Raw genomic sequence first — 16,927 nt, 5'->3', positions numbered from 1 at the left:
TTAGTGACACCATAGAATAACAAGTACAGCACTCAACTCCGAGCTAATAAGAGGTCATTGACCCGTTATTGCCTGTGTAAGAAAATATAGCAATATCTCATCCATAAACTTTAGTGGCACAGTAAAGGGGGGGCTATTATTATCACATAGAGGGAGTATCTCACCTTTCCGATGATATGCGAGTGGTCCGTGTAGCTGACATCGATCTTCATCGTCACCCGGTTGCTCTGCGAAATAAAGATCAGTATTAGAAAGAAATAAAGAAAGAAAATACAAGTAAGTTGCTTTTTAGTCACACAGTAGGTATTTCACGCCCTTCTTAGAGACTAAATGTGGGAAATCACCTTAGAAAGGGTGCACAAAATAATATAATGACTGTAAGTCCGGCAATGGCAATAGACGCTAGACTAGCTGCCATGTCACCACGGTGACAAAACTCAAGTCCAGCCAAGATGACCCACTAACCCCAGTGTTTGTCACCAATAATTAATTAGCTTGGGCAATGCGCAATACGGACAGCAAGGGAACAAAGGTAATTCAGTAATTAATGCACTAAAATTCTAAATTATACCATTGCAATCTGAAAATAATACTTATAGGCACCTACTTAGGTAGGTAGTTGTTTCGCTGTAATGGATAAGAGAATTAACGACTGCATAGCTAATATTATTATTTGACAATGATAGTCCTAACAAGACTGTAATTGGAAAGAACTTACCCTGGTATCTAGCAACTGCATTATCTTTTCTCGAGCCATCTTCACGTTTTCAGGTCGACCAGCCACTCTCACGTGAGGATCTGGACAAGAAAAAAACGTTTCACTTTTCAGACACTACCCTACTTATGTAACAAAATATTTCAGGGGGTATTTACACCAACTCACTCTGACCTAAAAGCCCGATGAGCTCTGTGAAGTTATGTATTCTCATATTTTTTATAACATCGTACACTAATTCATCACTATTCTGCGTTAAAGACATGATTTAAAACTAATAAAACGGTATAATTGATTATTAATACATTAATTTTGTAAAAAACTTTGATGCACTCAATTTGAATTCGACAAACTGAAACTGGCGCCGTTTTGTCGAGTCTATTTGGCGCCAGACGAACGGTTTTGCGCCAAAAAGTTTTCAAAATTTTGGAACGGCTGCGTTCATGTTTGCACAAAATATAATTAAAGAGAAAAAAGTTTTCCGTAGAACAATAACTTACACTTAAACGGAAATAGAAAATAAATTGTACAAAATCTTTATAAAACGAGATTAACATGTAAGCATTTTATTGTGAAATTGCTAAATATCAAACAATAACAAAAAAATGTGTGTGTGTGTGTGTGTGTTTTTTTAACAAAAAAATCTTTTGAAATATTTTCAAATTAAATAAATTAGGTAAGTAACATTCAAATAAATATTCGACAACTTGGACAAGTAAACCATAATCTCTGGTTGACAACGGATAACTGTGCACTGTAACTTGTAACTTTTTATACTTAGAAATGTATGATACTGCTAAAATAAAAAATATATAAATAACTAACTAATTGGTCCTCAAAAAATACATACACTAGGTAGGTAGGTCCCAACCCAACCCAATAAATGCTTTTATACCTTTTTTTGATCGTGCACCAATTTTCAGCCTTGTTGGCCATTTAACAAGAGTGTTTGTTTCATTCATAACCTGAAAAATACAACTAAATTTTATCTCTTATTTTGTAAATGAAAATATAGTTTTGTCTGTTCAAGTCTTGTCTGTCTAGAAAAAAAGTTATTATCTGCATGCATAGTCTAGGGCCACTTGCACCAACATATTAAATCTAGATTTAGTGTCAAATTTTATATGGATTGACGTTTCTTAAATCGAGATTTGACACTAAATCTAGATTTAAATGTTTGTGCAAGTGGCCCTTAGTATATTAGCATGTTAAGATTTTGCTATCTGTTAATACTTACGCGATGAAAAAACGCTTGCGCGGTTTGGGATTCCTCCAGAGTATCTGAAATAAATTAAATGTTATTGCCGTATCCGAAAATGAATTACTTAGTACACACACACATACTCACGCCCTGTACTAATATACTCCCTTGCGGGGTAGGCCGAGGTGCATTGCTGCACCCACTTTTCGCCAGAGTGTTCTGTTAGTCCCAATGTAATAGGGGGCGGGCCTATTGCCATTTTACGGTCACATCCAACACCCGAGAACAAATATCTGTGTTTAAACAAATATCTGCCTCAGCCGGGAATCGAACCCGGGACCTTCGGCTCAGTAGTCAGGGTCACTAACCACTACGCCATTCGGTCGTCTTACTTACTTACTTAAGTACTTAGTAGTTAATTCATAATCAAATCAAAATCATTTATTTACACCATAATAATATAACACGGGTATACAAGAAATTAACAGTAGGTAGGTAGTAGTGGAGTAGATAATAGAATTACGTAGACAGGTAAGTTGGTTTACAGAGTAAAATAGAAGCAGTAAGAAAGTATTTCACACCATAGGCACAGCATGTCTCGCGAACCGGTAGGCAGAGTAACAATAAGAGTAGTTTTGGCTGTGCTTTGGTTTCCAGAGTGAATACGTACTAGGTATACATATATACCTACTATCTGTATTAATAAAATGCAGAATTTAATGTTATGAATTTGTTTACCTGCGAGCATTGCTTCTAGCCGACGTCTATCAACGCGAAATCGTTCTTGATATACATCTTCAGCGCTGTTCAGTCCAAGAATCAACGCAAACTTCTGAAGTTCCTCAGCAGACGTTACCGAATTGGTTGTCCCACTTTCCGATGCCTGCACAAATATTTATATTTCAGTATTAATGGGAGGTTCTGTAACCTAAATTTAGCAGTGGATATGTATGATATTATGATTAATGTAGGTAATTAATACAAACATCAGATTTCTTTTTGAGCATTACACAGGACCTTGCAGCCTCTTTGATACGCAATGTTTAATGGAAGGAATCAAATGAGTTTTAACGATCGATATAACAATTGAAGATTGGTGGATTGTGGATTTAAATAGGTTATACAGAACAGCTGTATAAGAAACGTGGTTCAGCAAATCATGCGTTACGTAATAGTTTTATCAAATAATAACTCTGGACTTTGATATTATAAAAAAGTTATAAGTAACTAATTGGAAGACTAGTTAACCGTTAGGTTTTCAAAAACATGGTAAGTATATTAGAACATTTCAGAGATACCTAAATCCCGTCTAAAAGTTCCGTCCGTATATTCTTTAATCAATAACTTAACACATTTTTATAAGTTTTTTTAGTAGGCACCTATGCCTACTAGTTGCGTAGGTATGTTGGGGTCATTAACCTGCAAAATGAATCTAGCTCTCCCATAAAAAAAATGTAGGAAAGTAAGTACTTTTCATGATTCTCATGTTACGAGCTCGTACAACACTAAAAGTATTTTTTAAAGAAAGATTTTTTATCGAAATGGTCAAATTTAAACGTTTTGTTATGTCACGGTTATCAAAATGGCGGATTTTGTCCACATAATTTATCGACAGTATAATTTTAAAAATAAATTTTTGCTTACCTCACTGAGAGTGTCTTTATCTGAATTTGATTTAAACTCAGATAAATGAGTTTTCACTGTTAAAAAATTCGTTGAAGCCATTGTTCTCAGCTTTATAAAAGTTATTTAAAAAGTCAAATATAATTATTCAATTTTATTGAAATTAATAAAACAGATTTACATAATTACAAAATATATGTATTAATAAATTAAAACGTGGATTAACCAGGACAACGTCACGCTTCCGTTTGAAAGACAAAATGGTAGATTGGCCGAAAAGCAGAATTTACATCATCAAATTATAATTCTTAAGCAAAAGGGGGTAGATTTAAATTAAAATATAAGTATTTTTATCAAAATACCCTTTTATCTTCATTTAGTCTATAAATCAAATCTTATTTTTTTTAATTAGGTACTGGTTGGTATTTTTTTGCATTTAAATTTCAAATTATATTGAAAGATTAAACGTATTTTTAATGAGTTACCGAAGAAGGTTTATCTATTTTTTGCTACATGAACGTAGCTTATAGACAAACTAGAGCAGTGACAGCTATTTTGTAGGATTATTTCCGGTTGCCGGCATTTCCGTTTCCGATCCGGACATTTTGTAATTTTTTTAGACGATTTTTACAGGTTTTAGATCTTATATTCATCTAATAAAACAAAGAACAAATAGTGCAATAAGTACGCTAGTCCCTGGTAAGTGTTGGATTGTCTTTTTTCCGTAAACAGTGAATAAAACTCGAACAAATTTCAAATGGAAGGATTGCAACGCAAACAACCGCCAATACATTCGCCGCTTGAGGTCGCGTCAGTCGGGTTTCTGCGTTCGCCAGGGAAGTGCGTGCGTCTATCTGGCTCCTCAATTTATCGTATTTATTTTCGGTTGTATTGTCGAATTAATTATTTATAATTAACTTACAATACATACACAAATACGTAATTAAAGTGTGAAAGTGTACGTTTCTGTGTGGATTTACTTCATTTACGGTTTGATTTGCTATATCCAATCCAACAAAGTCGGTAAGTTTTATGATTTTTTCTTTCATCAAGAGTTCATCTACCTACATTTTATTTTATTTCTAATACACCTAGTTACTTCTCTTTCACATAGTTTAATGAAGAAACCGCAGTCTTCTGTTTAGATATTGCTTTACTTGCGAAATTTACCAATCGTGTTCGATACAAACAGCTGTTGGTCGTTCCATCGCCCGGTTTTACGAGAATTTGTCCTTTACGAAATATATTGCAGATACTTACTGTAAAATGAACACGTAAAATATAGCAATATCAAATATTAACAAAATAAGGTTACATTTCTTACGATACCTACTATCGGTTATATTCAGAAATTAGAGGTTATAAAGTGGCATGTAGTGATATTGGTATTGGTGTGTAAATAATGCATGCTTCGATCAATACCTTGTGAAGATTGAATCTAGGGGTGCATTGTAAATTGTACTCGTAGTCAGTGACAATTATTTTCTTACCGCTAAAAAGTTAGGTTCAATCAAACCATTCCGTGCCGATAGTTAGTTTATTTAAGTTAGTAGGTAAGTACTTAAGTATAGTTCTATGGTCAAAGGGTGAAAACAAAAGTAGGTTGGTTCTTATGAATATGCGAAACAGTAATGAGTTCATAATTTTGGTATACCTAAGTAGGTAGAGGTAGCCACCTAGTTCTGTAAACAAAAGTCGTATGGATACATACAGGATGCCTACCCACCAGACATTGTGCTACGCTGCTTACTTATGGGTGCGTTTGATATCCACCAATAAAATTCATGGATCCATGGACCTAGCACTGGTGAAAACGTATAGCTTTCACAAATTCACATGATCGCAGTCGCAGCATCTCTGGTGGATATAGGCAAACCAATACCTAATAGGTTAGTTGCCCAAGTATGTGTCTAGTCTAGGCATGTTCCTTGTGCCCAAGCAACAGTTTCATCAAATTATTTGCATATAAAATTAGCATAGCCAATTGTTCTATGTTTGTGACTAGATAGGTAGGTGCCGATACGGCTTACGTGGGTTGTATTGTGAATTAGTTTAATTGGTAAGTACGTACCAACCTACAAATTATTATTAAACTGTTTGTTAGCAACTTCGCATAGCAACTCCAGTCTTGTCTCCAAAGTGTTGCATTTTGTGAGACCCTCACTGACTACCTATGGATATACCCATGTCCTTATGAAAGTCTTGACAACATGATAGGTAGTTTTTTGTCTGCTTGTAAAAATTGCGAGATATTAAAATATCATCGATTGTTAAATTGCGAATGTTGATGCCGCTGCCGGCGCCAACTTTTTTCTAATATTTAATTAATACCTAACTTAACCTAACGGTGCATTTATTGCATTATCCATCATTTATAAAGTTTTTTGTACCTATTCTCCTCCTTTTTTGTCTTATCACATTACATTGTAATGAGGTTATTGCCAGGTAAAATCCCATTACCCACATGCCATCCGGAAGGATCTCTACGGATTTCCTCATGGTCAGCACACGGCACATCATCCGCACGGTCCGCACCCTAACTTAGAAGATAGTTAAAACCGTACTTTTACAGTAGGTATTGTAGTAGTAGGTACTGTGTACTATTCTATGGTACTATACTATGCGTGTGAATTTTTATAGGCAGATTGAAAATGGTCCGATTAGTTACTTCCTTCGAAAGAGTGAAGTCAAGAAGCCATTAAGGCTAAGGATCCCGTAACAAAAACTATAAGCCGCCAATGGCAATAACTAAAAGCATTTATTTTTTGTTGCAGAAAGGTCGATAATTACTTCGAAGCCGTGTACTGAGATGGCAAAGACAGAGAAGTCGTTTCCAAGAAATTTCACAGGTAAATTATAAAATTGGCTTTACCGGGTCATTCACCTTGATGGATCTTTTTGCTATATATACATATATGTAATAGCCATGAGGTCCATGAAGTAAATCTCGTCATCATCATTAATTGCATCTGTTACCAGTAACAGGATTTGGCCTCTTCCAAGGAGCGCCTCAACACTATTATTGACCTTTCTTGTTGTTGAGTTCTTACTCGGAGGGCCCACGAACATTCACATACCGCTGGATGGTAGACCTTAGTTGACTGGTTAAATTATGCAATGCAATTAAATCAGCAATTGTTCACGTCATTGGTCCCTTTTGGGTGGGATGTCCTGGGATGTGTGTGACACATGTATACTGGCAGCGAGCCATTATAAAAACGAATTGGCATACGGCCAACTGTGGTGTATGTGGAAGGCGAGGTTGTCTGGTAGAGATTGCGGCAGTAATAAGACCGCCTAGTTTTTATTATTTCAAATCCGTCTTCCGGTTAATCATTTTTGGTTGTCGGGATATTGATATCTTCAGTTTTTATTAATTACATAATTAAGGAACACTTACCTTCTAACTAATCTTTAATATGTACTAAGTACTTTAACTACCTGGCAAGATTACTGAAGTCCTGTACATAACCCATTGTTACCTGAATCTTTATGGGAAAATCTTATGTATGTTATGTGACGATTGTGTGGCTACAAAATGAGTGTGTATATTATGACCGAGTGTGTATTTCTTGTACCTACAAACGGCTAGGTAGATAATTTTCATAACAAACTACTTATATACAGTCATAATTATCTATAGGACAATCATAATTTTTGCACTGAGATAACTCAGAATCTGTTTCTTATCCAGAGATTAACGATAAATAACAATTTAAATATTACTAGAAGAGCTAGTGGCGAGACAGAATTTACTCCACGATGACTAGATCACTCTTCGATGAAGAGATAAAAAATATGATGAAGATGACAGCTTAAACCTGTTATGAATTAGCGGGATGCTCACATCAGTCCGCGACTTGACTTGTCCCAGTTCGTATGACCTCATTTTGGACGAAGACATAGGAGTGGGGTCGTATTTTGCGTCTTAGGTATCTGCTCCGACGCGTCGTCTATATGTAGAAAGGTCTGCCTAAATAATCGCATGTCATGATCATGGTCAAGGTAGGTACTTACTTACATATAAATTAAAAGATAGCAGAGACTGGCTGTCGGCAGTCGGCACGCAATCTCAGATTAATGTCTGTGCGTTACAATTACAATACATACTTGGTTTTGGGCCTTCCTCATCCAACCACTACAGGATACTCACAAGTATACATACACATACGCAATTCGTCGCGGCACCTGTCCACTCGCTCTACTCAGGCTTTTATTCATTCTGTAGAAAACCATGTGGCGCTGACAGTAAACTCTAGTACAGTCTGCCAATGTTTATATTGGGGAGGGGTCATAACTATCTGCGTGGCAGCAGAAATATCGGTTGATGGTAAAAGTCTGATCGGCTGGCCGTCTGAAACGCAATTCCTCTCAGTTGACAGGACCGTCAAGTGACACCGATAGAAAACGGTACTACAGCATGTAAACGAGTAGCTAATTGCCTTGCACAAGTTTGTCTTATGTGGCTAACGGGTACATCTGACATGTCTGTCGGCCGCTCGGTGAGCTAAATATGCTCGGATTTAGGAAGTTTTCTAGTCTGCTTGCTATTTTTAGATATTTTTAGGATAAAGACAAGTGATGAATGATTAGTTGTTAATAAATTGTATGTCTGGGCTAGATCGCCGGGGAAATTTCAAGAAGAAATATAAAAGTGACTGCATTGTAAAATATCCTTAAAAGCGTCGCCGTGATCTTAAAAATGTTGACCTAGTCTAGTAGTCAGTATAATGATGAATCATTGCTGTCAGTAAATGTTGCTTGTATGTAAAGAAAGACATGCTGTAGGTCGATATTTAAATTTTAAACCGGTGTAAAATTCATAAACAATTTACCGTAAAAGTACTTTCTGTAGTACTCAAAATGAGACGACAGGATCCATTATTTGTTGGCACACCACATTTGCGAAGCTGTACAAACAGCCGTCGCCAGTTTCGTCAAAGAACCGATACATAAAGTTACATTTTGAAACCCCAATGTGTAATCTTTAGAGATAGGTAAACTTACTTGTTTTGCGCATTGCAGTTTGCAGCGCAAAAAATCACCAGTACTTTTGTTTGGTTAAGCTGTTTCTTACTTTGGATTTGATATTTTTTGGTACGCTTACACCTCCCACTCGGTATAATTCTTCATAACCACTAGCCCTGCTACCGTAATAAATGCTTGAAGCTCAAAACATAGCTTCTAGTTGTACATCACCACTTTAGAGGCAAATCAAAGATTATGCACTGAGACATTAGATGCAAAACTTATTATAACAAGCACCGGCCTCGGACTAACATTTAAACAAATCATTAACATAATTACTATCTTGCTGATATCTACATTATAGGCGATCAAAATGATTTTATTGCTATTTAAATTGTAAAAGAGGTAAGCGTTACTATCAGCCATGACATAGAAAACAGCTCATCAAACATACCTTGACAAACTAGAGACATAAAAGTTTGGGGTCGAATGGCTGTATGAAGTATCCTTCATACTTACACTATATTTTCTTCCTGTAGAGAATTAAGCTTCCAGGTGATGCCAGATGCAAGAAAGCAGCTTCCCTGATAGCCTTCTATTACGTCCACCCCAGACGATCCAATCCAACTCCAAGGAATTTCTGCTAATGATACGTCCGGCGTATTTTGGGTAGTCAGCCGCTAACAACAACCTAATCTGACTAGCTGATCCTTTCACCACTATGACAAGCCTTCGTCCAGGACACATACTCGTATACCTCTTTTTAAAAATTATTGCTTCCAACAGCTACTCTAACCAAGATTGTATATCCCCAGGATGTCTAACATGCGTGCAAGTGCTCAACATAATGGTCCTGCTCGGATTCATGCTGAATTACGCACTGCGAGTGAACCTCACGATCGCCATCGTCGAGATGATATACGACGCGCGGGACAACGTCACCGCCGCCGTCAACGTCACCAATGTCACTGATGTCTTCAATAATGTCACACAGGTTTGTTGCATCTTTAGATGCCATTCTAAAAAAGTGGGACGCCCTCCAGCCGGGTGGGCCGTCAGGGGCCGGTGGCTGGATCAGCAAGACGGACGGAGTATATAGCTAATGATGCTTCTAGTGTGTGTAAGGACACTTTTAGGTCTGTTTTATTGTTCTATTTTCAAATGCCTCTGCGTAGTAGCCTGTATATTGTACTTCATCTGCCTTGACCTGACCTGTTTCCTGATCCAGCCACAGTTTTACCTGCCACCAGTGGACGTCCTATACCTTAGCAAAGTGGCACTTCTGAAGAGCTAATAGTAACTCCAACTGACTACAGCTACATAGGTCATGATCTAGTCCAGTTCACAGCTGCACATAGAGACAAAAAAATATCATTGGAGTTCGTATTTGACTTATATTACATAGTACCTACCGTGTATGTTATCAGAATCAATTTCCTGTTATATGCTGATTGTTGAATGGTGAGGTTACTGTTTCCACAAACTGCCAGTTTAATTTCCTAATCTACGCCCATCTAATCAAATCCATTAGAATGTTTAACGTTATCGAGTCGTCTTTTATTTCTATTTTTAGTATTGACGACGCGATGGGTGTGAAGTGTGAATAAATTACCTACCGTTTAACGATAAAATTGTCTGTAGACTTTTGTTATTTTTAGCACGAATTTGATTGATGGACAGGTAGGTATAGAAATAAGTATCGGCTTTCAGTATCAAAGAAAATAAGTCAGTTTTTTTCATTGTTATTTGTCCCAAGTCTCGACATTTTGTAGCGTGTCAGCGTGACAGGGTTCTCGGAAAGTTTTTACTCGTTCATGCTGAACACGTGTCTATTTATGATTAGTGGGCCGTGCATCACGCCAGTTTATCTAAATCGAAGTTTCTATGCCGCAATAGTTAAGGGTTAATGGCTAAACCCTTCCTTTATTTGAAGGAGACCGGTGCCCCAGCAGTGGGGACGTGATGGGTCGTGATGATGATGATTTATGGTTACTTTTGACAAGAGCTTAACCTTCTAACTTCCTTTCAGCACCCGGAGCACATAGAACAGACGCGCTACCACTGGGACACCAAGCAGAAGAACCACCTGCTCGGCTGCTTCTTCTGGGGCTACGTCATGACCGAGCTGCCTGGGGGGCGGCTGGCAGAGATCTTCGGAGCCAGGTAAGTGTCACCCGTGTTGTGAGACTTGTGAGGGGAGGAAGGACGGAATTACAACTAAAGTTGGTATCCAGATATGACAGATGTCTATCATACTAGATACCACAAATGCACCCATTTCTATGAAAGCCATGCGTGCCAGTTTTTTATATCGATAATGACAGCTGTACGGAAATAAATGTTTAAACCAAAAGTTGAGAAATGCTCAACCTTTTGACTAGTTTTGACACGCGCAGTACGTACACTTGGGAAATCTAGTAGGTATGTGGGTAGGATGGAACAATCTAGATGGTATCGTGTTATGATGAGCGTAAGAACGGAATTATAACTAAAGTTGCTGGCTAGATACTGGACAGAACAATCTAGATGGCTGCCAGTCCGGATGTAATGCTGAGTCATGGTTTCAGAAGCGTTGATGCCATATCAATATTCACGATAGCCCTATTTTGCTAGTCAGCTGAATAAAAACTCTAAAACCACATTCCATAAAGCACACAGTCAGTTTCGCAAACTCCTTATCATATCAGCTGCCTGGCACTTTCGGTAGTTTTTTTTTACCTTATCAAAAACTTTTTGAGGCCCTTTTTGCACATATCCGCGTCGGAATTTCAAGCACGTTCTGGCGGCCTTGCATTGAAACAAGTCATTTACTTGCCTTGAAAGGACTTGCTCACATCAGGTAATGATGTATTACATTGTATTGTGGCTGTCGGCTCGGCGAGGCCGTTGACCGGGTTTGAGGTCCATTCATTCATATCTGCAGGGCTACTTTAGTTTGATATAAAAAGGACAAAAGCTGCCATGTAATCGGTATGTCTCATACAACGAGATGATAGAGTTGTGATTAGCGCAGCAGCGCCCAAAACTTAGTAGTTAATCGTAAGCTAAAGTGACCCCCTGGCTTCCGTATTGTGTGTCCTCGTGTTTGTGATTTGTCCCTGTGAGTTTGAACTCGATACAAACGAACCAGCGAAATTTTGGATACAAAACGCTAAAAATGTGAGTCTCATAAAGTAAATGCTTATTCATTAGTTACAGCTGTTAGTTAAATGAACACAGTTATATTGTAAATTTACATTTTACATAACAATGTCCTGTACCAATAACAGGAAAATTAAAATTTACACGTGATTTTTACTTAAAATTCACTTTTTACTCTAAAGTCTGCCCGGTCAACGCTATTGAACTGAAAATTACACGAGCTACACAAGCACTAGGTATCAGTGAAAGCGGTTTATAAAAAATATTTGTGGCTGTATCACTCTAACAGTATACAGCTGTCCTCGGAACTCGATCTAGTAAATAATTAATTATAATGTAACAAGATAACTTCCAAGTACCTACACAGTTACTTCCAGGGGGTCGAAAATACATTGACCATACAACCTGTAACCGGTTGCCGAACAGTTATTCGAGTGAGTCAATGATGTGCGAAAAATTTCACGTCTTCGCGTCTGATTAGCGCTCTAACAAGTTTTGGCGAGGGTGGCCAAGGTTCCGGGTTTTTGCAGGAATGTCCCACTGTAATTTTGCACATTTTTACAATTAGATACGATGCCAAATTGAATTGATGAGTTAGTTGAGCGAATCTTCTAATCCTAACTTCCTAACTAATATTATAAATGCGAAAGTAACTGTGTCTGTCTGTCTGTCTGTCTGTTACTCTTTCACGAACTACTACTGAATGGATTTTAATGAAATTTGGTATACAGATAGTCTATACCAGGGGTCGGCAAGTAGTTTTAGGTAGAGTCCGGATATTGGTCGAAAAATTTTAAAAGGTCCAGAAAAAAAAACAACTGATAATAATTAAGTAAGTACAGCTATTTATTACTAAAATTAGTGAGAAAAATTGCATTGGCGGTCTTGAGCCAGGTTTTTATAGTTTGGTTCTCGTGAAGAACAGCTAATTCGAAGAGTGTCTTCTAAGTGAGCGTCTGATAATCTCAAATGATATTTGTTTTTTTCGAAAAATTCTGAAAATTTTGAAAAAGATGTTGGTCCATTTCATGTGACGCCTTTGGAAATAACTTGGCAGCAAGGACTTTTGCTTGGCAGCCACATCTGTCCATTCGGCGGCTGCATCAACTTCATAGGGTGACTTAAGAAACAGAGATAGCTTGCCCATCTCTGCAAAGTCTTGGAACCTTGTGGCGTATTCCTTGCTAGGATCGGCCAAAAATTTTGTAAACACTGCAATGTCTTCTTCAGAGTTCTCCTTATTACTCGTATAATTATTATGGTCGTTATAAGTTCCTATGAACAGAGCGCGCGCGGCGACTCGACGGCGCGGGCGGCGCGATGTTTTTGATCGATATCGATGTTGTAAAACCATTGACATTTATATATTAATAGCGTAAGGACAGGGCCTCCCACTCAAAAAAATGGCACCCGCGCGTTGGCCCTAAAATCGTAATTTTAGGGCCAACGCTCCTCAGTCGACAGTTGTCTGTGGCCGAGAGATGGTCTTGTGAATCTTGTGATAAATATGTAGTTGTGTTGTGAAAGGCTGCAAAAACCATTATACGAAGGTCAAAAAGAAACATCGAATATCGTATCATCGGTAATTACCATTAAATTAAGTAATAAACACATTATAAAGTGATAATTATTTTACTACCAAAGTCTACAATGGCCGCGCGCTGTAACCTTGTGCGGACGTCATTTTTTGTTGACTATCCTTCGAGAATATTTTCTTGTTGCACACACTTACGTTTTGGAGCGTGATTTTTAGTCCATTTGTACGGGACGCTCTACAGGTCTACAGCCCAAAACAGTTTTAATTTTAGTAGTTGGATTTGTCTTAAATTATTGATATAGCGCCTGCAAATAATAAAACAATGTCCGGGATGGTAAATTATTAACGCACGTACAAGGTTACGTCATCAAGATAGTTGCTAGGCACTGACATAGTTCAAACAAATTATGACAGATAACAGTTATTTTGCTTGTATGAAGAAGGTTTGAGTAAAATGTTCTGAAGGGCCTATCCTTCCTTTTGAAATCATTGTGTAAAACAGATTAATTAGATTAGGTAGGTGCTAAGTTAAATTGGTTCAAAATATTACGTATTTATTTATACTTGATATGAATACATTACAATATTTGGCGGTCCGAGGTTCAACCTTTCGCGGTCCGCAAGCGGACCGCGGTCCGCCTGTTGCCGACCGTTGGTCTATACTATACCCTGAGAAAGGTCATAGGCTACTTTATATTGCGGTATTCCCTCGAGAGCTCGCGGGAACAGCTAGTTTATTATATGATTGAAACTTATAATACGTCGAAGTTTCTGGTAGTTAATAAAACTAAATGCCTACGTCAGTTATTAAAGGGGTCGGGCGTCAACGAGGCCTATTGTATCTGTTCTGGTGGTCCTCTCAGTGGCTCGGATTATTCATTGCCTTTATTATTATTAATGGCAATTATTGCAACTGGAACTTCTGTTTATTGATATGATCAGCCAGTGAATAATGTGGTCTGTTCCAGAAGGTTGTTCCTGAAACGTTTAGATTGTCTTGATTAGTGGTCACTGTGAGATTGAGATTTATAAAAAACCAGTTGAATACCAAATGCTCTTGCACGTGTAACACGAGATATCGTGATTCAGTAAATATTAATTGAAAGAACAAGTAATAATAGAAACTCAGAAGAAAACATACGATGCACTGTAATTAAATAAGCACTCAAATAATAACAATAATTATTATGATCATAGGTACTTTCAAAAGAAGTTTATTACTAAATTATCTGGTTTTGTTTGAATGAGTCCATGTGGGCTTTATCAGCTGAATAGCGAAACTTGTCTGTGACTAATTTATGAATCACTCGCCGTGATACGAGGACGCTGAATTCATGCGTAAACGAGATTGTAACTGCCGCATTAAATCTGCGTTTTAATGAGCTGTCGCATGCGCCCGCGCATTCCATAAATTAATCATACATATTTTAAAGAGCTTGCACCAGGTTTTTTTTGTACGTATAATTTATGTAATTACACAGTTGCAATTTTTATGAATTTATAATATTTTAAACTCGTATAACACTCGATATAAATGAGTGTCAAAAATTCTCAATAATGTAACTGGAGAAGCACCTTGTAACCAAACCACTAAACACCGGTGTACAAACCGACAGTCCCGCTCGTCTGAAACAAGATATGCAATTTCATATTGATCGTTCTCGAAGCGCTTCACATGCGTCGTCGCCTCGCACCATTTAGGAACCGTTGTTGCCAACTGAAATAAGCAAGCAATGTTTCAACAAATGAAAATGTGTTACGAGCATCGTGTAACGTTTACTAATTAGGTACATCCGTCATGGATTTAACTGTGGAATGTTCTGGATTTCTTACTTTTTAGTATGACTATTGATGATCTAACAGAAACGCTTCAATTATTAATACAATTGTATAATTCTGCAGGAGAATATTCGGCTTCAGCACATTGCTGGCCAGTATTCTGACTCTGCTGACTCCCGCTGCCGCCGCGGCCGGCTTCGGCTGGGCCGTGGCCCTCAGGGTGCTGCTGGGCTTCTTCCTCGGAGCCACCTGGCCAGCCATCCTCCCCATGGCATCTAAATGGATCCCGCCTATGGACCGCTCCAAATTCATGTCTAATATGATGGGTGAGTCATTTTTTTTTTAAATTTTTTTAATTTTTATTTTGTCGTATTTTATACAGAAGTCAAGATAATCAGATTCTTGGAAAAGCGAATTTATGATGAATGATATGGCTAGCGTGATAAATAAGTGAAAAAGATATGGATTTGATTTCTCATCATAGATATCAATTTGAATTTAATGATTGTGTCATTGATGTCGCATCTTGCAAACCATAATAATTACTCTGGTTCTCAGTTTGGTTTTAATGAATGGCGCATATTTTTGAGCAAGTCAGACTTGGGCCTTGACCACCAATATGCGTTAATGATGGCCTGATGTTGATGCCGTTAGCGCTCAATTTATTTCAATATTAGTTGACGTCAGGGGGGCTCGTTCGAAAACAGCCGGTTATTATTAACGCAAGTGCGCGGCGCGCTATCTCGGCGTATTTGAAAGCGGCAATATGGCGCCGTTGGAGGCGCGCGCAGGCGTGGTCGGTGACGTCACGGCAATGGCGCATTCTGATTGGCTGACGGTCTCTTGACCGCGCGATTTAACCCTACGTTGCGGTTGCTATGCGCTGGTGCGGTGCCAATTCCAAGAAATGTGGTGTGGCAATGTTATTTTTAACATTCATCATGTGGGCCGAGCGGTTATGTGGGATTGCAAGGTTATGCTAGCTAGAGAAAACGTAATTATTACCATCCGGTCGCGGTCGTATTACATTTACATGTCTGTTGTATTGTGCTGATGGAAGATGAGAGATAGCTTTGGGGATGATTAATGTTTTAAACAAGATGCTTAATGTTTTTTTCCGAGTATCTTCTCGCATGCTAAAAGTAAAAAAAAAATATGATCGTAAAACTATTCTTTGTTTCGTCATTCATCCACGTCATTTCACGAGGATTTATAATAAAAATATTTTTACATGCACCACATAAGATTGAAGCCATTTGTAGCTAAAAACCGTGTGGTATAGTAAAATGGTTTGGTATATTACCTATTTCTAAACTAAATATGTACGTTACAAATATATATTATAAATTTTTACATTGTTCTCAGTACTTAGTTGGCAACTTGTCACTATTTGGCTACTGACCGCATAACCCTAAACTTTACAACTTATTCCTACTACTATTTACTCTTCATATAAACTGGATATCAGAGGAGGCAAGCCCAGTGGAAAGTGCCGTGTGTCAAAGGCTACAAATTATTACATCGTATCGTACCAGATAACAGAAGGATCCTTTGATTTGTTATATCATTGCGTAGTATTTGATTTATGGATGTTGACGTCGCATCGGTGTACCAAGACGAGACTGTTTGTTATTGAATGGAAATTTAAAGTTATCAAAACACTTGCGTTCTTATTCAAATTCAAAATTCAAAAATTCAAAATTTATTTATTTAAAAAACACATGCAACACATATTACACATAATTATGTTAGTTTACATTTACCTTAATACTGCGTTATTAACATAATTTAAAACAATTAGAAATCTATAGGCAGGTACTTACTAACAATTTTTTATTAAACGCTGATAGGTACACAATTTAAGACTTAACTTAAGTAAAGTAGGTACGTGTAATGGTTAGAATATGTTGGATACAATTTTTATTCCACCTAAACTAGGTCTAGCCTGTACTATAGGAGGAAA

At 37.6% G+C, this 16,927-nt stretch overlaps 1 protein-coding gene and 1 long non-coding RNA gene across 3 annotated transcripts in view; one reads left to right on the top strand and one right to left on the bottom strand.

Moving 5' to 3' along the window:
- Positions 1-1,950: 1,950 nt before the first annotated feature.
- On the bottom strand, positions 1,951-3,809 carry LOC125488893. Its single transcript, XR_007266560.1, has 3 exons — positions 3,561-3,809; positions 2,655-2,799; positions 1,951-1,996 (listed from the first exon to the last, which is right to left on the bottom strand). It is a non-coding gene; the product is annotated as an uncharacterized LOC125488893 (long non-coding RNA).
- Positions 3,810-4,329: 520 nt separating this feature from the next.
- LOC105381140 (sialin) overlaps positions 4,330-16,927 on the top strand; it is a 33,842-nt gene continuing 21,244 nt past the window's right edge. For both annotated transcript variants that reach the window (XM_048622646.1, XM_048622637.1), the window contains exons 1-5: positions 4,330-4,562; positions 6,314-6,388; positions 9,323-9,501; positions 10,537-10,670; positions 15,088-15,290. In XM_048622646.1, the coding sequence (XP_048478603.1) occupies positions 6,349-6,388; positions 9,323-9,501; positions 10,537-10,670; positions 15,088-15,290 (556 nt within the window). In that variant the 5' untranslated portion in view covers positions 4,330-4,562; positions 6,314-6,348. The remainder of the gene's footprint in view (positions 4,563-6,313; positions 6,389-9,322; positions 9,502-10,536; positions 10,671-15,087; positions 15,291-16,927) is intronic.

Source organism: Plutella xylostella, chromosome 3, assembly GCF_932276165.1.
Source record: "Plutella xylostella chromosome 3, ilPluXylo3.1, whole genome shotgun sequence".
Taxonomy (NCBI): Eukaryota; Metazoa; Arthropoda; class Insecta; order Lepidoptera; family Plutellidae; genus Plutella; species Plutella xylostella.
Note: the sequence above shows the minus strand (reverse complement) of the source record. Positions and strands in the feature narration are given on the sequence as shown.